The sequence below is a fragment of the Aquarana catesbeiana genome, linkage group LG06, assembly GCF_042186555.1.
Source record: "Aquarana catesbeiana isolate 2022-GZ linkage group LG06, ASM4218655v1, whole genome shotgun sequence".
NCBI lineage: Eukaryota > Metazoa > Chordata > Amphibia > Anura > Ranidae > Aquarana > Aquarana catesbeiana.
In genome coordinates, this window is record NC_133329.1 from 401,283,796 (window position 1) to 401,310,983 (window position 27,188).

At 43.2% G+C, this 27,188-nt stretch overlaps 1 protein-coding gene across 1 annotated transcript in view; it reads left to right on the forward strand.

Annotated features, from left to right (window-relative positions):
- LOC141147242 (contactin-associated protein-like 5) overlaps positions 1–27,188 on the forward strand; it is a 585,111-nt gene that overhangs the window by 214,837 nt on the left and 343,086 nt on the right. Inside the window, exon 4 of the mRNA XM_073634434.1 lies at positions 2,933–3,080. Coding sequence (XP_073490535.1) covers positions 2,933–3,080 — 148 coding nt within the window. The remainder of the gene's footprint in view (positions 1–2,932; positions 3,081–27,188) is intronic.

A 27,188-nucleotide genomic window follows, 5' to 3' on the forward strand; every position in this document is an offset into this window, starting at 1 on the left:
CGGATCCAGAGTCTAGTCTCGGGAGGGGCACTGCCAGAAAATATATTTTTTTGGGGTACATTTATCGGGGAAATGGCTGGTGTGGCGCTTCAATCATCACGACACTATGGTTGTTATGGTGTCAGGATGATTGAAGCGCATTATTACTATTATTACATTGTTATAAAAAATTAAATAGTTTAACTCACCATAATGCAGAATCAGTGGGAGCCCCGAGTGTGTCACTTGCCACGTCACCTGTCACTAGATGCAGATTGTCACTTGCCACGTCGCCTGCCACGTTGCAGATTGTCATTTGCCATGTCACTTGCCACGTCGCCTGCCACTGTGCGGATTGTCACTTGCCATGTCATTTGCCACGTCGCCTGCCACGTTGAGGATTGTCACTTGCCACGTAGCCTGTCACCAGATGCAGATTGTCACTTGCCACGTCGCCTGCCATGTTGCGGATTGTCATTTGCCATGTCACTTGCCACGTTGCTGATTGTCACTTGCCATGTCACTTGCCACGTCGCCTGCCACGTTGCGGATTGTCACTTGCCATGTCGCCTGTCACCAGATGCAGATTGTCACTTGCCACGTCGCCTGCCACGTTGCGGATTGTCACTTGCCACGTCGCCTGTCACCAGATGCAGATTGTCACTTACCACGTTGCGGATTGTCACTTGCCATGTCACTTGCCACATGTTGCGGATTGTCACTTGCCACGTCGCCTGTCACTTGCCACCTGCTAAGGTGGTCTCTTGTGTCCCAGAGACAGGCAGCAGAGAGATGGTGTAATCTCTCTGCTGCCGCAGCTGCCTGCATGGAGGGGGGGAAGTTGAACTGCAGGGATGCAGGGCGGGCACCGGGCGGTGAGAGATGATGTCATCTCTCTGCTCCCCCGCCCGCCGGCTCCCTGATTGGCCAGCAGGCAGCAGCCCGCCCACAAACACATTGAGCGGCGGCTCTCTCTCGCCTATGGAGCCGCCCGGCGGCTCCCTCACTTACTCCCTCAGTCACCGAGCCGCCCAGCGTCTCTCTCAGTCACAAAGCCGCCCGGCTCCTCTTTCACTAAGACACGGAGCCGCCCGGCGGCTCTCTCACACACCCTGCTCTCACAGTCACCTGCATTTCTCGGAGGGGGCAATTGCCCCGTTGCCCCCCCCCTGGATCCGCCCCTGGTGGTGTCAACCTTGAGTCGGACCCAGTGGAGCGGTTGCTAACCACCTGACGGCCCCCCTGTCAGCAATATACTTCCACATATCAGCTTCCAAACCCACTAAACTATCCAAACTGTATGCAGGATGGAAAAAGGGACCTGCCGTCCCTTGAGGAGGAGGACTGGGAGACTTGTGTCTCCTCATATGTCTCGATCATGATTTCAGCTAGGGACCGATTCCTACAGCTAAAGTTCTTACATCGGGCCTATTACACACCTCGGAGGTTGGCTGTTATTTACCCGGACAGGTCCCCAAATTGCCCTAGATGCGGAGATACGGAGGCCTCCTTTATGCACATGACATGGTCATGCCCCATGTTGCAGGGGTTCTGGGAACAGGTCCTAGCAGATGTTAACCAGGCAGCAGGAACCTCTATTCCATTGCAACCGGAAACCATGTTGTTAAATGTGATTAATGATCCTGGAGTTGGAAAATACAAGAAACTATTCATGGCATATGCCACATACTATGCCCGTAGGGAGATTTTGTTGGAATGGAAATCTGAGCTCCCGCCCACCATCACCACCTGGAGGAATACCCTGAATGCTGTATTGCCACTATATAAAATAACATATATCAATAGAAACTGTCCAAGTAAGTTCGACAAGATATGGTCCTCCTGGATAGACTCCTGGGGATCCTTGCCACTGGAGATGTCTCCTCCCAGCCCGGATGCGGACCCTTAGTTTGGTGGGGCAGATTACAAAATAGGAACCATTGGCATGTGTCCTCCCTCCCCTCCCCCCCCCCTTCCCTTTCCCTTCCCCCTCTCTTCCCTTTCCCTTTCCCTCTCCCTCCCCTTTCCCTTATGTCTCTCTTCTGCCTTTAATCCTGTCCCCCCCCGGGAACACCCCCCCCCCCCCCTTTTTATACTGCACTTACTCAGGATTTACTGATTTGGGATGGGGGGTCCTTTTTGTAAAAACTTACTAATCCCCATTTTTCTACTTATGTTGCACACTTGTAGACTTTTGATTTTATAACTACTTGGGAATAACATTTTGTACTCATACCAATACTTTAAGCTCATTTGCAATGTACTGTAAACTGATCTGTATGCACTGACTATGAATAAAGTTCACCTTTGTTAAAAAAAAAAAAAAAACTATGTAACTACGAAATTCAGTTGATTGAAATGCCCTAAGGTGTCAATCAAACACCTTGAACATAAATGTGCCACATCCTACATAATCTGAAAATCTTGTAATTGGGAAAAATTTACTTTGTAGGCACGTATAAAAATAATAACACATTTTTTAATAGTTCACATAAAATACATACAAATACGACACATGATTTGTAAAACAAAATATGGGGCACACAAGTTTTGCGGAGGAAATCAGGTCGCGAAACATGCAGAGCGAGCAATTCTTTTAATCTTAAGGACTTTGGGAACACTCAAGAGGAGTACTTTCATCTCAGTGTGGGCATTTTCTTGACATGTTTAGCATTGCCCCACAGGAAGTTTCATATTTAGTATTTCCTCTGCAAAACTAGTGTGCCCCATATTTTGTTTTTACCAATCATGTGTCGTATATGTATGTATTTTTTGTGAACTATTAAAAAAATAGTTGTTATTTTTATACGTGCCTACAAAGTCCATTTTTCCCAATGACAATATTCTAACTATGTAACACTGGTCAAAGTTGCCTTATAGTAAATACAATCTTCGTGACTAGCATTACCTGAAGTTGATGTAATTGTTTGCTCCTATCACATTCTACCAACAGGTCTTTTCGGGGAACACAAACGCAGATGGTGTGGTGAACCACAGATTTCCGAATTCTATAAAGGCCAGATTCCTCAGATTTGTGCCGCTGGAGTGGAATACCAATGGGAGGATCGGGATGAGAGTGGAAGTCTATGGGTGTTCATATAGTAAGTAGGTCCATTTTCAATAATCCATATCTTATTGCCAAAGTCTTTGTTGAAAAAAAGTCCTGCTGTCCTCCCAGGAGATCCTGGGCTGTTCCTTTTGCACCACCGCAGTTTCTCGGGTAAGACGTATAGGCGATTGATCTTACCCCTATTGATTACAGCAGCAAAAAGCTGCAGCCCGCTCTTTTGGAAGCAGGCACAGGCTCCACCCATAGCCGTCTGGTTGAAGGGAGTGGCTGAAATTAAGGAGATGGAGGACTTGGTGCCCTCTGAGATACATTTCTTAGGTAGTGGTTCTGTTGGCACAAATTTGTTTACTCTGATGCATACAAGGCCTTTCTGAATTAAAATAACCTAAATGGAGATTGTACCGATGATCATCTTGGATCTGCTGGGGTGGTGGTCTGACTGGATCCCCCCTGCCCCTTTTTTTTTCTCCCCTCCCCTTTTCTTTATCTCTCTCTTTCTTTCTTTCTTTCTTTCTTTCTTTCTTTCTTTCTTTCTTTCTTTCTTTCTTTCTTTCTTTCTTTCTTTTTTTCTTTCTTTCTTTCTCTTTCCTTCCTTCTCCATCCCTCTTTCTTTCTTTCTTTCTTTCTTTCTTTCTTTCTTTCTTTCTTTCTTTCTTTCTTTCTTTCTTTCTTTCTTTCTTTCTTTCTTTCTTTCTTTCTCTTTCCTTCCTTCTCCATCCCTCTTTCTTTCTTTCTTTCTTTCTTTCTTTCTTTCTTTCTTTCTTTCTTTCTTTCTTTCTTTCTTTCTTTCTTTCTTTCTTTCTTTCTTTCTCTTTCCTTCCTTCTCCATCCCTCTTTCCTTCTTTCTTTCTTTCTTTATTTCTTTCTTTCCTTCTTTCTTTCTCTTTCTTTCTTTCTTTCTTTCTTTCTTTCTTTCTTTCTTTCTTTCTTTCTTTCTTTCTTTCTTTCTTTCTTTCTTTCTTTCTTTCTTTCTTTCTCTTTCCTTCCTTTTCTTTCTTTCTTTCTTTCTTTCTTTCTTTCTTTCTTTCTTTCTTTCTTTCTTTCTTTCTTTCTTTCTTTCTTTCTTTCTTTCTTTCTTTCTTTCTTTCTTTCTTTCTTCCTTCCTTCCTTCCTTCCTTCCTTCCTTCCTTCCTTCCTTCCTTCCTTCCTTCCTTCCTTCCTTCCTTCCTTCCTTCCTCCCTCTCTCTCTCTCTTTCTTTCTTTCTTTCTTTTTCATTTTCTTTTTCCTGGATTACAAAAAAAGAAAAGAAAAAACCTTGCAGGGTACAGAGACTCTTTAGTGGCAGAATGTTATCTTCCTGACCCATGTATAGTTTAACCGCTTCAGCCCCGAAAGATTTTTACCCCCATCCTGACCAGAGCACTTTTTGCCATTCAGCACTCAGCGCTTTAACTGACAATTGCGCGGTCGTGCGACGTTACACCTAAAAAAAATTGAGGTCCTTTTTTTTCCCAGAAATAGAGCTTTCTTTTGGTGGTATTTGATCACCTCTGCGGTTTTTATTTTTTGCGCTATAAAAAAAAGCGACAATTAAAAAAAAAAAAAAACAATATTTTTTACTTTTTGCTATAATAAATATCCCCCAAAAATATATAAAAAAACGAATTTATTGCTCAGTTTAGGCCGATATGTATTCTTCTACATATTTTTGGTAAAAAATCGCAATAAGTGTATATTGATTGGTTTGCGCAAAAAGTTATAGCGTCTACAAAATAGGGGATAGTTTTATGGCATTTTTGTTATCAATTTTTTTTTATTATTAGTAATGGCGGCGATCTGCAACTTTTATCATGACTGCGACATTGCGGCGGACACATCGGACACTTTTGACTCTATTTTGGGACCATTGTCATTTATACAGCGATCGAAGCTATAAAAATGCACTGATTACTGAGTAAATGACCCTGGCATGGAAGGAGTTAAACACTAGGGGGCGATGAAGGGGTTAAGTGTGTCCTAGGGAGTGATTCTAACGGTGGGGGGATGGGCTACCACTGACATGACAGCGATCACTGCTCCAGATGACAGGGAGCAGTAGATCTTTGTCATGTCACTAGGCAGAACGGGGAAATGCCTTGTTTATATAGGCATCTCCCCGTTCTGCCTCTCCTTGACACAAACGTGGGACATCGGCGGACATCGAGTCCGCAAGACCCGCGGGCACGGTCACGCTGTACGTGTCGGGCACCCGCTAGCACTGCCGATTAAAGGGGACGTACAGGTACACCCATTTGCTCACCGCCGCCATTGTGCCGACGTATATCGGCGTGCGGCGGTCGGCAAGTGGTTAAGCTCTCACTTGTTATTCAGTGTTGTGACTTTTTAACTGATGATGAATTTTGACATGGGTTTCGTTGGTCTCTGTATTTTCTGTGAGTTGCCTTAAAATAAAGTATTGAAAATAAAAAAAAGAAATAAGTCCTGGCGAACCAATAGCTGCTTGCCGAGGCATTAGTCACATGGTCTATGTCAGCGAGCCAGAGGTGGTTCTAGGCTTTGTGAGACCTTAGGCAAAACTTGGACTGGCTCTCCTCTCAGCTTGCAGTGCCGTGGGGCTACCCGGTAGTGGATTGCGGCACATCAACCTTGCAGTCGTTGCATCCTTGGCCCTGGCCAGGCTTACCATTAGCAGGCTGCCACCTCGTTCCATAGGAGAGGCCGGGAGCTGTTGCCTTGGATGAGGACCGGCAGTGGCACGGCACTTTCACACTGCTTCCTGCAAGTCCTTTACTTCACAGCCTGGGTGTCGATAGATTGGTGCACCCTCCATCCACAGCACGGCTCCTCTGTCCGCCAGTTCCCCCACCCTGTACCGAAGGGACAGCCTACGCATACTGTGGTAATACTGTGGTAATACGTTAGGTAAATTAAGCAGCCACGAGACCCCTGTGAGCCGAATTAAAGATCTGTCCCTGCAGAGAGCTGTGGATCATTGTCTAAGTATTGCTGCTAATTGGTCAGCTCCACTTCAGATTTATTTAGAAGACATTTGTGCAATGAGCACATGATCGGTGCCCCGCCATGTGACATTTTTTAAAAAGCTATGGAGTGGGGCCATCCAGCAACATCACCCCTGTGACGTTGGCGGCCCAGCATGCATCGGTCGATGACGTCATAGGGGGGCGGCACCACCATGTGACATCATCAGGTGGCCCCGCCCCATAGCTATTTAAGAAATGTCACGCGGTGGGGCAGGTAGACCGTGGGAGCGTTCGCCACAAGTTTTTTTTTTTCTTTTTTCGGGTCCGGTGGTGGCACTGGGCGGCATGATTGACGATGAATCTACATCGGGGGGGGGGGGGACATTGTTTTTAAATTTTTTAATAAAGGACTTGTCAAAAACTCTTGTACTATTTTTATTCACTTTCACACTTTTTTTGGTGAATGGGTAGGGGTACCCGATACTCATTCACATGGGGGGGTGGGATCTAGGGCTTCCAGATTCTGACCCCACATCAACATGGGAACAAGGTGCTTTGGGGTGGGGGGGGCAGAAAGCCCCCCCGCCCCAAAGCACATGTTGAGGGCATGTGGCCTGGTTCAGGTGGGGGAGGGGCGCTCGCTCACTCTCAATCTCTCCTGACCTGCCGGGCTGCATGCTCGGATAGGGGTCTGGTATGGATTTTGGAGAGGACCCCACACCATTTTTGTTTTTTTAATTTTGGCGTGGGGATACCCTTCAAATCCATTCTGCAAACTGTGGATGTATCAGGCACATGCAAAGAGCTTCAGGGATTAAACTAGATCTAAATCCAACCAGTAAAGTTATACTGCGGCAAGGTGGCTGGATAGCGCGAATCGTCGTACACGTACGTGGGGCTGTGCATGTGATACAGCGGGCAGCCGCGGGTCTGGCGCACTTGATGTCTGCCGGCGACCCACGATCGCGGTATACAGAGGCAGAACGGGGATCTGCGTATGTAAAAAGGGCGGATCCCCGTTCTCACAGGAGACATCATGGAGATCTGCTGTTCCCAGTGATCGGGAACAGTGATCTCTGTCATTTCCCAGGCAGCCAATCCCCCCCTAAAGTTAGAACACACCCAGGGAACACAGTTAACCCCTTGATCGCCCCCTAGAGTTAACCCCTTCTCTGCCAGTGTCATTTATACATTGATCCATGGATTTTTATAGCACTGATCACTGTAATAATGTCCGCCGTAATGTCGCAGTCCCTCTTTTACATATGTGGGCGGGGCTTACGTGTGCGTTCGCCTCTGAGCGCGAGCTACCGGGGACAGGGGCGTTTTCATTTTTTTTTTTTTTTTTTTTTTTATATTTACACTTTTTTTTACTTTTTTTTTTTTTTCTTTAATTTCTTTTTTTTATATTTACACGTTTTTTTACTTTTTTTTTTTTGTTCACTTTTATTCCTTTTATAAGGAATGTAAACATCCCTTGTAATAGGAATCTATGTGACAGGTCCTCTTTATGGAGAGATGCGGGGTCAATAAGACTCCACATCTCTCCTCCAGGCTGGAAAGCATGAGATCGGGAAAAAAAAACTCACCAATCTCATGCTGACAGCCGCAATCGCGGCTTTGTTTATTTCCAGGTACCCGGGCGTGACGTCATAACGTTGCGCCCGGGCCTCCGACGGTCATAGAGAGGACTGGTGACCATCTGGTCACCAGTCCTCTCTATCATCCTCATCCAGCGCCGGCCGATTCCTTCTCCGGGCACCCGATGGCACGGGAGAGCCCGGAGAAGCACCGGATGGTGGCGGGAGGGACGTCCCCTCCCGTCGCTTATAAGAACGATCAAGCGGCAGTACTGCCGCTATGATCATTCTTATCGTGCAAAGAATGGCCGGCTGCAAAGAATAATATCTGGATGATGCCTCTAGCTGCACCCATCATTCAGATATCCCCCCTAAAAGTCAAGGACGTCATTTTACTATTACCGGGTGTTGCATTGGTAAGGGCTAAGATGAACAAAAATGATAAAACTTTGTAAAAATAGTTTTCTTTGAAAACAAAACAGACGAACAATGCCAATTGTTTATGATACGCTTTAGGCTCCATGCACACTGAAGCTCATCAACGGCCGTTTTTGGGAACTCCCCTCTATGTTATCCTATGTGTCCATGTGCACACATGGACGTTCTTGAACTTTTATCAGCAGTGGAGTTTACGGGCTGTTTTCTGATTGCCATAAAATCGCGTTCAGGAGTCGTTTTTCTGACACAAAAAAAAAAAACGCCAAACGCTCATAAACGCCGATAAACGCTCCTCAAAAATGTGGCTCACCAGCATTTTTTTTTTTCTTTAACGTTTTCGATCCATTGGAAAATAAATAAATAATAAATTAAAAAGAAAACGCTAATAAACGCTATTGCAAATAAAAAAAAAAAAACGTTAAAAAACGTTGAAAGACTCACTGCAAAGCTACTGGCGTTTTTATAACGTTATTTTAACGTCCAGTGTGCATGGAGCCTTAGCAAACTAAATAGGTTCCAGGATTTACATCTGATTTTGCATTATTTACTTGTTTTACTTATTCGTTAATAAACTGACGAAAAAAAAATAAAAAATTCACAGTGCCATAGAGTTGTCAGACCGCTGATATCCATTGGAAAGGTTCCCTCACAATATCTTATTTGCAGCTTATTCTGCATACTGTATGTCGGAAGGTCCTTTACACCTTGGCTTAAAAATCGGAAACATTTTTAAACATTTTTTGCACCTTTCTTCACCTCAATTTCTTACTCAGTTGTGTGAAATGTATAAATAGGGATTATATAAAGACAGTACAGTGGCATCTATAATAAATACACCTTTTAAATACAATATATCATTTATAAAAATATACCACGGAAAATACAATGTGCAATTCACCATATAAAGACAATGTGCAAAAAAATAACAACAACTCTGAATACAGCCTAGGCCATCTTTATGTAGAGCAACAATTCTTTTTTTTTCAGATCCTCAGAGAGTTCTTTGCCATGAGGTGCCATGTTGAACTTCCAGTGACCAGTATGAGAGAGTGAGAGCGATAACACCAAATTTAACACACTTGAGACCTTGTAACACTAACGAGTCACATGACACCGGGGAGGGAAAATGGCTAATTGGGCCCAATTTGGACATTTTCACTTAGGAGTGTACTCACTTTTGTTGCCAGCGTTTTAGACATTAATGGGATACTGTGTGTGTATATATATGTGTATATATATTTATATATATATATATATATATATATATATATATATATATATATATGTATATATTAGGCATGTGCCTAACCCTAGGCACATGCCTAATATATACCTAACCCTAACCCTAATTAGTTTTTTAACGAATTTCGACAAATTCGTTAAATCGGGAATATCCGAATTAAAGAAAACCCGTTTTTTTTTTCCGAATATTCGTAAATTCGATAAAATTGGACATTCGTACATTCGTAAATTAGTAAATTCGTAAGTTTGTAAATTCGAAAATTCGGAAACCTGAAATAATAGTTAACTAATAATAACTTAACTATTAGTAATTACTAGTAACTTTTAAATTATAGGTATTGTAATTTCCTTTCAAATTTGTCTGTTAGTGAACTTAACACATACAAATTTATCCGAAGTTATGAATGATCCGAAAAAACGTAATGGAATGTAATGAAATAATAATAATAAATAACAATAGTAATAATAACAACGTTTTATTATTATTATTTATTATTAATTTGTTCCGTTCCATTTGTTTAGATGCAGCATTCGTTTTGGATAATTTGTAACTTCGGATAAATTCGTATTTGTTACGTTCACTGACAGTCAAGTTTGAAAGGAAATGACAATACCTATAATTTAATAGTTAGTTACTATTTCAGATTTATGAATTTTCGGGTTTTTGGATTTTCAAACTTCGAATTTACAAATTTACGAATATTCTAATTTACAAATGTACGATTTCACGAATTTACATATGTACAAATTTACGAATGTACAAATGTAAAAATGTACGAATGAACTAATATACAAATGAACGAATTTACGAATTTACGAATGAACGAATGTACGAATCGCAATCATAACGAATGACCCAAAAAACGAAAAAAAATAATAAACTAATGAAACGAAAACGAAAATGAACAAATTTTTTGGCTGTGCATATGTCTAATATATATATATATATATATATATATATACACACACAATGTTATGAAAAAGTATTTCCCCCTTTCTGAATTTTTTTTTTTTGCATATTTGTCACACTTAAATGACTCAGATCATCAAACTAATTTTACTATTACACAAAGATTACCCGAGTAAATACAAAATGCAGTTTTTAAATAATGGTTTAATTTATTAAGGCAAAAAAGCTGTCCAAACCTGCCTGGCTTTATGTGAAAAAGTAATTGCCCCCCGAACCTAATAACTGGTTGTGCCACCCTTGGCGGCAACAACTGCAATCAAGCGTTTGCGATAACTGGCAATGAGCCTTTCACATCGCTGTGGAGCAATTTTGGCCCAACTCTTCTTTGCAGAATTGTTTTAATTCAGCCACATTGGAGGGTTTTCTAGCATGAACGGCCTGTGTAAGGTGATACAGCATCTTAACTGGATTTAAGTCCGGGCTTTGACTAGGCCACTCCAAAAGTGAAATTTTGCTTTGTTTGAACCTTTTGGAGGTGGACTTACTGCTGTATTTTGGATAATTGTCCTGCTGCAGAACCCAAGTGCACTTAAGCTTGAGTTCACGAACTGATGGCCAGACATTCTCCTTTAGGATTTTCTGGTAGAGCTCAGAATTCATGGTTCCATCAATTATGGTAAGTCCTCCAGGTCCTGAAGTGGCAAAGCAGCCCCAGACCATCACGCTACCACCACCATGTCTGACCGATGGTATGATGTTCTTGTTATGAAATGCTGTATTCGTTTTATGCCAGATGTAACGGGACGCACACCTTCCAAAAAGTTACATTTTTGTCTCATCAGTCCACAGAATATTTGCCTAAAAGTCTTGTGGATAATCGAGATGTTTTTTGGTAAATGTGAGATGAGCCTTTGTGTTCTTTTTGGTCAGCAGTGGCTTTGGCCTTGGAACTCTCCCATGGATGCCATTTTTGCCCCCAGTCTCTTTCTTATTGTTGAATCATGAACACTGATCTTACCTGAGGCAAGTGAGGCCTTCAGTTCTTTAGATGATGTTCTGGACTCTTTTATGACCTCCTGGATGAGTCCTCATCATGCTCTTGGAGTAATTTTTGCAGGCCGGCCACTCCTGGGAAGGTTCACCACTGTTCGAAAATAATTTGTGGATAATGGCTCTCCCCGTGGTTCACTGGAGTTCCAAAGCCTTAGAAATGGCTTTGAAACCCCTCCTAGGCCGATACATGTACATTACTTTGTTTCTAATCAGTTCTTGATTTTTTTTAGATTGTGGCATGATGTGTGGCTTTTTCTGATCTGTTAGCGTGCTTCACTTTGTCAGACAGCTTCTATTTATGTGATTTCTTGATTCAACAGGTCTGGCAGTAATCAGGCCTGGGTGTGGCAAGTGAAATTTAACTTTAGCTTTCCAACAAAAATTGTGGTTAATCACAGTTCATTCATGATTCAGCATGGGAGGGGGCAATTACTTTTATGCATAGGGCCAGGCAGGTTTAAACAGCTTTTTTCCCTTAATAAATGAAATAATAATTTAAAAACTGCATCTTGGATTTACTCGGGTTATCTTTGTGTAATATTAAAATGTGTTTGATGATCTGAATCACAGGTATGACAAGTGTGAGAAATATGCAAAAAAAAAAAAAATCAGGAAGGGGGCAAATACTTTTTCACATCACTATATATATATATTTAACCACTTCGCATCCCAGCTATTGTCAAATGACATCTACAGGAGGGATCTCCCATCCTGCACTCGCCACTCGCGATGTCCGCCAGGCACCCACGATTTGCCGGTAGCAGAGCCGGGACATGGATCTGTGTGTGTAAACACACAGATCCACATCCTGTCATGTGAGAGGAGACCGATCATGTGTTCCCAGTACAGAGGAACACCGATCGGCCTCCTCCCCTTGTGAGTCCCCTCCCCCTACAGTTAGAATCACTCCCTAGTTAACACATTTAACCCCTTGATCGCCCCCCTAGTGTTTAACCCCTTCCCTGCCAGTGACATTTATACAGTAATCAGTGCATTTTTATAGCACTGGTCGCTGTATAAATGTGAATGGTCCCAAAATAGTGTCAAAAGTCCGATGTGTCCGCCGCAATGTCACAGTCACAATAAAAATCCCAGATCGCCGCCATTACTAATAAACAAATAATAATAATAAAAAAGCCAATGCAATTTTTTTTTACCAAAAATATGTAGAAGAATACATATCGGCCTAAACTGAGGAAAAATTAGCTTTTTTTTTTTTTTTTTTTTTTTTTTTTTTTTAAAGAATTGGGATATTTATTATAGCAAATAGTAAAAAATATTGTGTTTTTTTCAAACTTGTCACTCTTCTTTTTTTTATAGCGCAAGAAATAAAAACCGCAGAGGTGATCAAACACCACCAAAATAAAGCTCTATTTGTGCGGAAAAAAGGACGTCAATTTTGTTTGGGTGCAAGGTCGTACGGCCGCGCAATTGTCAGTTAAAGCGACGCAGTGCCGTATCGCAAAAATTGGCCCTGGTCATCAAGGGGGCAAATCCTTTCCGGGGCTGAAGTGGTTAATCACCACTGGGTTTTTTTTTTTTTTTTTTTTGCTAAAAAGACCAAAACATTTGAAAAAAATGCATTTTGCAAATAATAATCTTTCTTCCTACATTTAGGTCAAACTGTATTCTGCTACATTTCTTTGGTGAAAATAACCCAAATCCGCGTATATTATTTGAGACCGCGCAATTGTCATTCAAAACGCGACAGCGCTGAAAACTGAAGATTGGCCTGGGCAGGAAGGGGGGTGAAAATGTGGTTAAATCAAGATTATAATTAAAAAAGTACAGAAATAAAGTAACCATGAAAGCACTTTACATCCCTTTTAATGATGTGACACTGAGAATGATTTTTTATTTTGCCATTTTATAGCGCGGCGTATAAATCAGAATTCACGGAGATATAAATATTTATATGTATCTTTCAGGGTGTTTTGTGCTGGTTCTGTCGACGTTTCTGGTCTTGATGTAAGTCGGATTTGCAGGCGATCGCTCACTGATGTTACATCAAGCTGCCACATAATGATGCATAAATGAAATGTATTTTCTTTTAGTTAATGCATCAGTGTCATTCCTGATGGTAGGATCAATGGGATGTGAAGCAGGTGGGAAGTATTACCATGTGTACCGGGGATCGCTATGCGGGTTCATCGTGTCTCCGCTTATCCACATCACTCGGGGGAAAGATTCCCGCATTAGTGGGTAGGATGTCGAAATTTCGCCTTTGATGCTTAAAAAAAAAAAAAAAAAAAAATGTGCAAAGATGACATTGCGGCACTAAACTCCATTATTATTAATTTTGTATAGACGAAACCAGGGTCGTTTTATAGACATCTAACCCCATTGTAAGAAGATTAAAGGAAAACCATAATGTACATTAGATGAGAACACATTATAAGTTATTTTCCTCTTTACTTGTTAAAAACCAGCGGTAGATCGGCTTGAATAATTTGCTCGTATGTCACAATATATAGCAACAGTATTACATTTTTTTTAAGCTACACTTTGCACGGATAATTAAAGGATATGTAAAGGTTCATTTAAAAAAACAAAAAAACAAAAACAAAAAACATATCATACTTACCTGCTCTGTCCAGTTGGTTTTGCACAGAGTTGCCCCCGATCCTCCTCTTCTGGGGTCCCTCCTAGTGGCACTCCTGGCTCCTCCCCGCATCGGGTGCCCCCCCCTACGGAGAAGCGCTTTCCCTCGGGGGCACTCGTGCAGATGCACGCTCTCTAGTCTTGCTGCTGCGTCCATTGACACAGACAGCGGGACTTGGCCCCGCCCCCTTGCTCCCGCAATCAATGGATTTGATTGACAGCAGCGGGAGCCAATGGCTGCGCTTCTATCCATCTATCCAATCAGGAGCCGAAACACTGGCTGGAGCGGGTGTGCTCGTCCCCGGCGCAGGAAAGACCTGGTTCAGGTAAGTAAAAGGAGGGCTCTGGGGGGGGGGGGGGGGTGCAGCACAGGAGGCTTTTCACCTTAATGCATAGAATGCAAACCTCGAGGGTTTACAAACCTCTTTTACTATCTATGAGCTCCAATCCAGTGACTTTGTCTAAACTAAAATGATGTCATCAGTCTGCTGCAGGTAGAATGAAGCATAAAGAGTAAAATTTCCTTCCAGCAGAGGTCCGAATACCATGTTTGTGCAGTGATTCCCTACACATCACAGTCCCCCTCTTCTTTCAGTATCCTGAGCCTTCCCTTCATATCAAAGTCCCCCCCTCCCCCTTTACATCACAGCCCCCTCCCTTTACATAACAGTCCCCATTTACATTACTGCCCCCCTCCCTTTACATGACATTCCTTCCTTTAAATTACAGCCTCTCATTTACATCAGTGTCCTTAGCTCCCCCCTCACATCACAGCCCCCTCATTTACCCCCTTTACATCAAAGCCCCCTCCCTTCACATCACAGCCCCCTCCCCTTCACATCACAGCCCCCTCCCTTCACATCACAGCCCCTTCCCTTCACATCACAGTCCCCTCCCTTCACATCACAGCCCCTCCCTTCACATCACAGCCCCTTCCCTTTACATCACAGCCCCCTCCCTTTACATCACAGCCCCCTCCCTTCACATCACAGCCCCCTCCCTTTACATCACAGCCCCCTCCCCTTCACATCACAGCCCCCTCCCTTCACATCACAGCCCCCTCCCTTCACATCACAGCCCCCTCCCTTCACATCACAGCCCCTTCCCTTCACATCACAGTCCCCTCCCTTCACATCACAGCCCCTTCCCTTTACATCACAGCCCCCTCCCTTTACATCACAGCCCCCTCCCTTCACATCACAGCCCCCTCCCTTTACATCACAGCCCCCTCATTTACCCCCTTTACATCAAAGCCCCCTTCCTTCACAGCCCCCTCCCTTCACATCACAGCCCCCTCCCTTCACATCACAGCCCCCTCCCTTCACATCACAGCCCCCATCCCTTTACATCACAGCCCCCTCCCTTCACATCACAGCCCCTTCTTTCCATAACAGTCCCCTCCCTTCACATCACAGCCCCCTCCCTTTAAATCACAGCCCCTTCTTTCCATAACATTCCCCTCCCTTCACATCACAGCCCCCTCCCTTCACATCACAGCCCCCTCCCTTTAAATCACAGCCCCTTCTTTCCATAACATTCCCCTCCCTTCACATCACAGCCCCCTCCCTTCACATCACAGCCCCCTCCCTTTACATCACAGCCCCCTCCCTTCACATCACAGCCCCCTCCCTTTACATCACAGCCCCCTCCCTTCACATCACAGCCCCCTCCCTTCACATCACAGCCCCCTCCCTTTACATCACAGCCCCCACCCTTCACATCACAGCCCCCTCCCTTTACATCACAGCCCCCTCCCTTTACATCACAGCCCCCTCCCTTCACATCACAGCCCCTTCTTTCCATAACAGTCCCCTCCCTTCACATCACAGCCCCCTCCCTTTAAATCACAGCCCCTTCTTTCCATAACAGTCCCCTCCCTTCACATCACAGCCCCCTCCCTTTACATCACAGCCCCCACCCTTCACATCACAGCCCCCTCCCTTTACATCACAGCCCCCTCCCTTTACATCACAGCCCCTCCCTTTACATCACAGCCCCTTCTTTCCATAACAGTCCCCATTTACATTAGTGTCTCCAGTCCCCCTTCACATTACAGCCCCCCCACCCCTTTACATCAGGGAAAGAGTACCCCCCCAGGAACATGGGACTTTTAAGGTAACTTGATTAAGAGATCAAGAAATAGTTATAGAAATTAACAAAATGTATTAAAGTATTATTAAAAACTACTAGGTGCATACATCACCAATTATGACACAAAATGGAAAGAGAAAACAATACAGTTGGTATGGTTGAAAACAGTTGTTCACCTTTGTAGTTTGTCCGACGCGTTTCAGGATTTCAGTATTGATCCCTTCATCAGGGGAATTTCTTTCAGGAGAAATTAAATGGCAATCTATAACAGAAGATAATAAGGTCTGAGTATATAAAACCATAGGACAGAGAATGAGCATCGTTGGAGACAGAAAAGGGAAAAATCCCTCACCAATCAGATACTGCACTTTTGTACTGCCAATGTTTTTTTAGTGTATGTGTACATATGTAGATCAATGTACACCGATATGTAAAACTTGATGGAGAGGTACTTAGAGGACCCCCGCTTTGATAATTCAAACAACCAGATCAAAAGAAATTTATGGGTATGACGTTTGGCTCTGTAAGAATCCCGAAGGAGTGTGTCATCCCCCTTTACATCACATTCCCCCCTTTAAATCACAGCCTCTCATTTAGATCAGTGTCCTTAGCTCCCCCGTCACATCACAGCCCCCTCCCTTTACATAACAGCCCCCACGTACCCCCTTGCTTTAAGAACATATATACTGCAATATCTGGGAGTTTTTAAAGTGGTTATAAAGCCCAAAGGTTTTTTTTTACCTTAATGCATTCCATGCATTTGTTAAAACATGTTTAGGCATCAGTATCCCCCCTCACACCCCCCCTTTTACTTACCTGAGCCCTCATTCGATCCAACGCTGTGCCCATCTGCAGCTCTTCCCCCCCTAGTCTCACTGACTTTGTTGAGGCAGGGGGAGCCACGGCTTTACCTCCTGCTGCTGCCAATCAAAGCCAGTAACGAAAGAGCGAGGGGGGCGGGGCCCAGTCCCAGTCCTGCTATAGGCGCAGAAAGTGAGGCTCAGGAGTGTCTTTGAGTGTCTTTGCAGTGACGGCCCATCCATTAGGGGCACACGGGCGCTGCCCCCCCATCCATGCGTCTGGCCCCCTAAGCTACATGCAGGGCGCCAGACGCATGGATTCCAAACTGTTTTATCTGCGCCCGAGCCCACCCAGTTGTGTGACATTAGCGAATGAATATTCTCAATTGTAACACTGATTCTCCTCTCGGCCAATCAGGTTCCCAATTGTCCGAAGGGAGAAGCGTTCCAATTGGCCTAGAAGGAGAGAGGAGACACACGGCGGAAGCCGCCGTGATGCCAAGCCACCGCGCTTCTCCCGGGGGGGGGGGGAGGAAGCGCTGCCCACGCCATAGATAAGGTAAGTACCGACCAGGGGGGTAGTTATCTGTAGGTGCACTGTTTGCTGCCCCCCCTCCATAAAAAAATTTTACGTCTTTCTATAGGGGCACTCGTTGGAAGGGAGGAGCCAGGAGCACCAGTGGGGAATTTACAAACATTTACAATCTCTTTAACTAATCTTCAGGATTAACCACTTGCCGACCAGCCGCCGTCATTATACAGCGGCAGGTCGGCTGTCCTGCGCAAACCGCCATACGTGTACGTCGGTCTTCGGATAGGAGATAGCGTGTGCGCCCGCCACGCGGCACGGGAGCGTGTCCTTGAGTCCAGCGGACTCGATGTCCGCTGGCGACCCTCGATCGCAGTGTACAGAGGCAGAACGGGGAACTGTAAACAAGGCGATTCCCCCGTTCTGCAAGATGACATGTCAGAGATCTTCTGTTCCCAGTGATCGGGAACAGCGATCTCTGTCATTCCCCTGGCAGCCCATCACCCCCTACAGTTAGAACACACCCAGGGAACACACTTAACCCCTTGATCGCCCCCCTAGTGTTAACCCCTTCCCTGTCAGTGTCATATTTACATTAATCAGTGCTTTTTTATAGCACTGATCAATGTAATAATGTCACTAGTCCCCAAAAAAGTGTCATTTGGGGTCAGATTTGTCCGCCGCAATGTCGCAGATCGCCGCCATTACCAGTCCCATTACTTGCCATTAATAGTCCCTAAATCTATCCCATAGTTTGTAGATGCGATAACTTTTGCGCAAACCAATCAATATACGCCCATTGCGATTTTTTTTTTTTTTTTTTTTTACCACAAATATGTAGAAGAATATATATCAGCCTAAACTGATGAATACATTTTTTATATATATATATATATATTTTAATATGTATTATAACAGAAAGTGAAAAAAAAATTTTTGGTCTTTTTTTGTTTATAGCGCAAAAAATATAAAACGCAGAGGTGATCAAATACCACAAAAAAAGCTCTATTTTTGCGGAAAAAGGAATGTAAATTTTGTTTGGGTACAGCGTCGCACGACCGCGCAATTGTCAGTTAAAACGATGCAGTGCCGTATCGCAAGGGGGCAAATCCTTCCGGGGCTGAAGTAGTTAAAAAAAATTTTTTTTAAACATGTGCAAAAACCACTCTGGCAGTCCAATGGATGAACCTCTTCTCCCCATAAGCTGCTTGGCTAAGTTGACATCACCAGCTCTTCGGCAGGAAGTGTTCACGGTTACATTGTTATGACATTCTTCAGCAGCTTTGATTAGTATCCTCGCTCCCCAGGTCCTTCATTCTTAGCGGTGGCATTCAGTCGCATGTTGTCTTGTGTTTGAAGGGGGAAGCTTCTCCTACTGCTGTCTGGTTGCTTTAGTAAGGCGTACACAACGCTCCTTTAGGCGTCTTTGCTTTTTTTTTCTTGATGGTTAAGTAAATTGTGACTGTAAGTGTTGATTAAAAGTGATTCCTGCAATATAATAAGGAGAACACGTCCACAGAAATGCCAAAGAAAATGTTTCCGTCACACCTTACTGCACTCATAGACGTTGGCAGAGAGAAGATTATGCGTCACCGGGATGGTACGTTTATCCTTTTTTTATCTATAGCTGTGACTGATAGAGCTTCTCGTCTTTTCTCTGCAATGTTCGCTTGCTGGGACTAACGTGAACTGGCTTCTTTGAAATCTACGCTGAAAACTCATTTCCATCAGCCATGACCTTCGTCACAATGACGGGTTTCTATATTGAAACTTATGTTCAGTTGTAGGAAATGACTCCATTTCCTTTAAATGTTTACTTGTTGCAATAGGCATTTTATTCTGAACCTACCCTCTGGGTATTTAATAGTGTTACTGAGTGTTTTTTTTACCTTGACCAAGCCACTACTTATTCAAATATTTTTTTTTGCTTGGAGCAGCCTTTCTGAACCCTTTTCAATGCAGAGGAACCCTTGAAATAACCTTTCCCTCTCAGGGAACCCCTGCTAAACGTTACCATATCTACAACCCATGATACATTCATGTGATTGTCGGTGGGAAGAATGCCCCTTATACTTGTGATCAATGGGAAGAATTACCCCCTTACAGATAGATAAAAAGATTAATGGTGTCAGTGTTAACTTATCCGAGAGGCAGAAATTTCTCATTGTCCAAGGAACCCCTAGGAACCTCTGGAGGAACCCAAGGGTTCCATGGAACTTTGGCTGAGACACCTTAAATCTACAACTCATGATACATTAGTGTGATTGTCAGTGGGAAGAATGCCCCTTACACTTGTTATCATTGGGAAGAATTACCCCCTTACAGATAGATAAAAATATCAATGGTGTCAGTGGGAACTTATCTGAGAGGCAGAAATTTCTCATTGCTCAAGGAACCCCTAGGAACCTATGGAGGAACCCTAGGGTTCCATGAAACCTTTGTTGAGAAACTCTATCTCTACAACTCATGATACATTAGTGTGGTGGTCGGTGGGAAGAATGGTTCTTACGCTTATGAGCATTGGGAAGAATTACTCTTTTAAAGATAGCTAAAAATATCAATAGTGTCAGTGGGATTTTTATCTGAGAGGCAGAAATTTCTCATTGCTCAAGGAACCCCTAGGAACCTATGTAGAAACCCAAGAGTGTCATGGATACATTAGTGTGATGGTCGTGGGAGGAATACTCCTTGTACTTGTGGTCATTGGAAAGAATTACTCCATTACAGATAGTTAAAAAGACCAATAATGCCAGTGGGAACTTATCTGTGAGGTAGACATTTCTCATTGTTCGAGGAACCCTTAGGAAGCTCTGGAGGATCCATAGGGTTCCATAGAACCTTGGTTGAGAAACCCTATAGCTACAACCCATGATACATTAGTGTGACGGTTGGTGGGAAGAATACTCCGTAAACTTGAAGAATTACCCCCTTAAAGATAGCTAAAAAAGATCAATTATGTCAGTGGGAACTTATCTGAGAGGTTGAAATTGCTCATTGGCCAAGGAACCCCTAGCAACCATTGGAGGAACCCTGTGGTTCCATGGAAACCTGGTTGAAAAACGTTGGCTTAGAGGGTGGCTATAACTTTTTAGCAGTGCATGTTTTATTGAAGGTCATTTTTGATGAGCCTTTCAAATTTTTACTTGCTTGGCACCATATCTGAATGAGTAACTAACGAGTCACATGACACCGGGGAGGGAAAATGGCTAATTGGCCCCAATTTGGACATTTTCACTTAGGGGTGTACTCACTTTTGTTGCCAGCGGTTTAGACATTAATGGCTGTGTGTTGAGTTATTTTGAGGGGGCAGCAAATTTACACTGTTATACAAGCTGTACACTCACTACTTTACATTGTAGACAAGTGTCATTTCTTCAGTGTTGTCACATGAAAAGATATAATAAAATATTTACAGAAATGTGAGGGGGGTACTCACTTTTGTGAGATACTGTATATATACATGCACACACACAATCTCACCTTAGTAGTAGAGTTTGGCTGTTCCTCACCCAGTTTTTAAACCTCCTACACAGCTATCTCTAAATTAATTATTGTGTTTTAACCTACATATGAAATTAATGATCTTTAGCACCTGCTTGAAATAATTGGTTAATCATACTCCAGACCTAAACCTACAAAATCCCTGATTACAAAAGTGTGCAAGTGTAATGCCCCGTACACACGGTCGGATTTTCCGATGGAAAATGTCCGATCGGAGCGTGTTGTCGGAAATTCCGACCGTGTGTGGGCTCCATCGGACATTTTCCATCGGATTTTCCGACACACAAAGTTGGACAGCAGGAGATAAAATTTTCCGACAACAAAATCCGTTGTCGGAAATTCCGATCGTGTGTACACAAATCCGACGGACAAAGTGCCACGCATGCTCAGAATAAATAAAGAGATGAAAGCTATTGGCCACTGCCCCATTTATAGTCCCGACGTACGTGGTTTACGTCACCACGTTTAGAACGATCGGATTTTCCGACAACTTTGTGTGACCGTGTGTATGCAAGACAAGTTTGAGCCAACATCCAACGGAAAAAATCCTAGGATTTTGTTGTCGGAATGTCCGAACAAAGTCCGACCGTGTGTACGGGGCATAAGAATTTATGCTGGTCACACCAAATATTGATTTGATTTAGATTCTTCTTCTGTTCACTCACATTACATTTTGTAAATTGATCAAAATAAATCATATATATATATATATATATATACATATATATATATATATATATATATATATATATATATATATATATATATATATATAATATATACACACACTTTTGTGTTTGCCCCTATTTATGATGAGCTGAAATCAAAGATCTACGACTTTTTCTATGTACACAAAAGGCCTATTCCTCTCATATATTGTTCACAAATCTGTCTAAATCTGTGTTAGTGAGCACTTCTCCATCTGCCTCACAGGTGTGGCATATCAAGATACTGATTAGACAGGATGATTATTGCACAGGTGTGCCTTAGGCTGACCACAATACACAGACCACGTGTAACCACACCAGCCCAGGACCTCCACATCCAACATCTTCACCTCCAAGATCGTCTGAGACCAGCCACCCGGACAAAACCAAAGAATTTCTGCACAAATTGTCAGAAATCGTCTCAGGGAAGCTCATCTGCTCGTCGTCCTCATCAGGGTCTCCACCTGACTGCAGTTCATCGCCGTAACCGACTTGATGAGATCCTGGGGCCCATTGTTGTGCCATTCATCCACCACCATCACCTCGTGTTGCAGCATGATAATGCACGGCCCCTGGTGCAAGGATCTGTACACAACTCCTGGAAGCTGAAAACATCCCAGTTCTTGCATGGCCAGCATACTCATCGGACTTGTCACCCATTGAGCATGTTCGGGATGCTCTGGATCGGTGTATACGACAGCATGTTCCAGTTCCTGCCAGTATCCAGCAACTTCGCACATTGAAGAGGAATGAACCAAAATTCCACCGGTCACAATCAACATCCTGATCAACTCTATGTGAAGGAGATGTGATGCACTGCGTGAGGCAAATGTTGGTCACACCAGATAATGACTGGTTTTGGGACCCCCCTGACTCCGTCCCGGTACAGTTAAACATTTTAGAGTGGCCTTTTATTGTGGCCAGCCTAAGCCACACCTGTGCAATAATCATGCTGTCTAATCAGCATCTGGATATGCCACACTTGTGAGGTGGATGGATTATATCGGCAAAGGAGAAGTGCTCACCAACACAGATTTAGACAGATTTGTGAACAATATTTGAGAGAAATAGGCCTTTTGTGTACATAAAAAAAGTCGTCAATCTTTGCGTTCAGCTCATAATAAATAAGGGCAAACACAAAAGTGTTGCATTTATAATTTTGTTCAGTATATATATATATATATATATATATATATATTTTTTTTAAATCATTCTTACTTTATAGCATTTTTTCACACCTGCCTAAAACTTTTGCACAGTACTGTGTGTGTATATATATATATATATATATATATACTGTATGTACAGACGTAAAATGTAATGCTTGCCGGAGACGTAAGACAACGCACTCACATAAAATCTCTGATGCAGGCAAGGACTTCAGTTTGGAGTGTAAAGATTTGCACAGACCTAAACAACTTACAATAACATATGGCGGAATCAATTGCGGCAGACGACCAAGTCTGCTCATTTTTCTAAACTCGTAACTTATGAGAGGCCAACATATGCTACCTTGTACGCACCTGTTGTGCCAAGCCTTCTAGTGGCCCTTTAAGGCTGTTTCCACAGATGGACCTCTGCAGAACTTGTGCTGTTAATGAATTATCATCATTCTCTTTCACAAGGAAAATCTGTTTGCTTTCAGGAGATTCAGAAAATAAATCACTAATGACAGGAATTTTTTTTTGTTTGTTTTTTTGCGTGAATGTCATATATATATATATATATATATAGATATATATATATATATATATCTATATATATATATACATACACTATAATACCAGAAGTATTGGGACGCCTGCCTTTACACACACATGAACTTTAATGACATCCCAGTCTTAGTCCGTAGGGTTCAATATTGAGTTGGCCCACCCTTTGCAGCTATAACAGCTTCAACTCTTCTGGGAAGGCCGTCCACAAGGTTTAGGAGTGTGTCTATGGGAATGTTTGACCATTCTTCCAGAAGAGCATTTGTGAGGTCAGGCACTGATGTTGGACAAGAAGGCCTGGCTCGCAGTCTCTGCTCTAATTTATCCCAAAGATGTTCTATCAGATTGAGGTGAGGACCAGTCAAGTTCCTCCACCCCAAACACGCTCATCCATGTTTCTATGGACCTTGCTTTGTGGACTGGTGCGCAGTCATGTTGGAACAGGAAGGGGCCGTCCCCAAACTCTTCCCACAAAGTTGGGATCATGAAATTGTCCAAAATGTCTTGGTATGCTGACGCCTTAAGAGTTCCCTTCACTGGAACTAAGGGGCCAAGCCCAACCCCTGAAAAACAACCCCCACACCATAATCCCCCTTCCAATAATTTGGTCCAGTGCACAAAGCAAGGTCTCTAACCTTTCTCTACTCTGTCCAAAACTAAAAAAAAAACCTAGAAAAAAAGTTTTGCCTTTAGTTATACTTTATCCACTTGCGGACCGCCCACCATAGATATACTGCGACAGGCCGGCAGCTCTCCACCAGATCACTTGCCTAGTACTGTACGTGATTCGCACGCTAGGGTAGAGAGCGCACCCATGCGCCCCCACGCCGCCCTGGCTGTGCTGCGATTGGCTGCACACAGTAACACATGTTGGCCACACATTTAACCCCTTGATCGCCCCTAGATGTTAACCCCTTCCCTGCCAGTGTCATTAACACAATGACAGTGTAGATTTTTAGCACTAATCACTGTATTGGTGTCACTGGTTCCCCAAAAAACTGTCAAAAGTGTCACTTAGTGTCCAATTTGTCCGCCGCAATATTGCGGTCCCGCTTTAAGTCTCTGATCACCGCCATTACTAGTAAAAAAATAAATAAAAATTCCATAAATATATCCCATAGTTTGCAGACGCTATAACTTTTGTGCAAATTAATCAATATACGCTTATTGGGATTTTTTTTACCAAAAATACATAGCAGAATACAAATTGATGAATACATTCGATTTTTTACATTTTTATTGAATATGTTTTATAGCAGAATGTAAAAAAAATATATATATATTTTTTTAAAATTATTGGTCTTTTTTTGTTTATAGCGCAAAAATAAAAAACCCAGAGGTGATAAAATACTACCAAAAGAAAGCTCTATTTGTGGGAAAAAAAAAAACAAAACATAAATTTTATTTGAGTACGTCATAGTTACATAGTAGGTGAGGTTGAAAAAAGACACAAGTCCATCAAGTCCAACCTACAGTGGGGACAGAAAGTATTCAGAACCCCTTAAATTTTTCACTCTTTACTAAAATCATTTAAGTTCATATTTTCCCTCATTAATGTACACACAGCACCCCATATTGACAGAAAAACACAGAATTGTTGACATTTTTGCAGATTTATTAAAAAAGAAAAACTGAAATATCACATGGTCCTAAGTATTCAGACCCTTTGCTCAGTATTTAGTAGAAGCTCCTTTTGATCTAATACAGCCATGAGTCTTTTTGGGAAAGATGCAACAAGTTTTTCACACCTGGATTTGGGGATCCTCTGCCATTCCTCCTTGCAGATCCTCTCCAGTTCTGTCAGGTTGGATGGTAAACGTTGGTGGACAGCCATTTTTAGGTCTCTCCAGAGATGCTCAATTGGGTTTAAGTCTGGGCTCTGGCTGGGCCATTCAAGAACAGTCATGGAGTTGTTGTGAAGCCACTCCTTCATTATTTTAGCTGTGTGCTTAGGGTCATTGTCTTGTTGGAAGGTAAACCTTCGGCCCAGTCTGAGGTCCTGAGCACTGTGGAGAAGGTTTTCGTCCAGGATATCCCTGTACTTGGCCACATTCATCTTTCCCTCGATTGCAACCAGTTGTCCTGTCCCTGCAGCTGAAAAACTCCCCCACAGCATGATGCTGCCACCACCATGCTTCACTGTTGGGACTGTACTGGCCTGGTTTTCTCCACACATACCGCTTAGAATTATGGCCAAAAGGTTCTATCTTGGTCTCATCAGACCAGAGAATCTTATTTCTCACCATCTTGGAGTCCTTCAGGTGTTTTTTTAGCAAACTCCATGCGGGCTTTCATGTGTCTTGCACTGAGGAGAGGCTTCCGTCGGGCCACTCTGCCATAAAGCCCTGACTGTTGGAGGGCTGCAGTGATGATTGACTTTCTACAACTTTCTCCCATCTCCCGACTGCATCTCTGGAGCTCAGCCACAGTGATCTTTGGGTTCTTCTTTACCTCTCTCACTGAGGCTCTTCTCCCCCGATAGCTCAGTTTGGCCGGATAGCCAGCTCTAGGAAGGGTTCTGGTCTTCCCAAACGTCTTCCATTTAAGGATTATGGAGGCCACTGTGCTCTTAGGAACCTTAAGTGCAGCAGAAATTTTTTTGTAACCTTGGCCAGATCTGTGCCTTTCCACAATTCTGTCTCTGAGCTCTTCAGGCAGTTCCTTTGACCTCATGATTCTCATTTGCTCTGACATGCACTGTGAGCTGCAAGGTTTTATATAGACAGGTGTGTGGCTTTCCTAATCAAGTCCAATCAGTATAATCAAACACAGCTGGACTCAAATGAAGGTGTAGAACTATCTCAAGGATGATCAAAAGAAATGGACAGCACCTGAGTTAAATATATGAGTGTCACAGCAAAGGGTCTGAATACTTAGGACCATGTGATATTTCAGTTTTTCTTTTTTAATAAATCTGCAAAAACGTAAAAAAAAAAATGCTTTTACTTTGCAGGGGAATATAGAGGAAGTAACACCCATCAGGGTTTATTTCCTCTTTAATGAAAATGAAGAGAGGGGGATGTGTTCTGTAATGCCAACACAGTTACTATGCAAGGGTAACAACAATGCCCCTCCTTTAGTACATTGCGGTATGTGAGCATTGTCATTCTCGGCATTGGCATGTAGTTCAGATAACCGGGATGTAGCGCTTTCAAATGGCGGATTCAGAAGACTCTGTTCTGTTCTCCTTTCCTCTGAGTACTTAAAAGGCCGAGGCGGTTCCTGCTAAAGCTTGTCAGGCAATCAGCTGTAGCAGACCCCGCTTTGATATGAAGATTGCTTACGTTGTCTGATTGGTGGGAACAAGACCTTGTTAGGTCGAAATGCGTCTGTAAACGGGGACCGGCTGTCTTTTATATTTTGCCGAGATGGGAATTAAAAGTGACATGTTAAGCTATCCAGACGGATGTGCTGATCCACCTTTTTTTTTTTCTGGATTTAAGTCATCTGATTATGTAGAAGGACAAGGAAGGAGCTGCTACTGAGCTGATTGTTCTTTTTAGCAAATGTCTATTGTGTGCAAAAGGAAAACAAATAAAGAAAAAATAGGGATTTGTTTATGAAAACTGCAACATGGAATCAACTAAAAAAGAGTGATCCTCAGCGGAGTCTCTGGGTTGGTAAAGGGATATCTACGCCCATCAGCTATAACTTTATGACCACCCACCTAGTATTGACTAGGTCCCTCTTTTGCCACCAAAACAGCCTTGGCCCAATGAGGCATGGACTCCACCAGGGCCGGGACAAGGGGGGGGGGGGGCAGAAGATAGAGGTGCCCTGGGCGCAGCAGGAGTGACAGCGGCATCACTTGCTCTGGGAGCTGCGAAGAGAGCAGTAGAGAGCCAGGAGGCTGTGCTCTCTGTCTGCCAGAGGGGTCTCCCACCATGCACAGAATCAGTTCTTGTGATGACTCCACTGTTAATAAAAATCCTCCTATTGATGATAACTGCTGGGGGTCCCCTAAGCTTGGATATAATGGGGGGGGGGCGCAGTTTGGCATCTTTGCCCTGGGGGCTGGATGACCTTGTCCCGGCACTGGACTCCACTAGACCT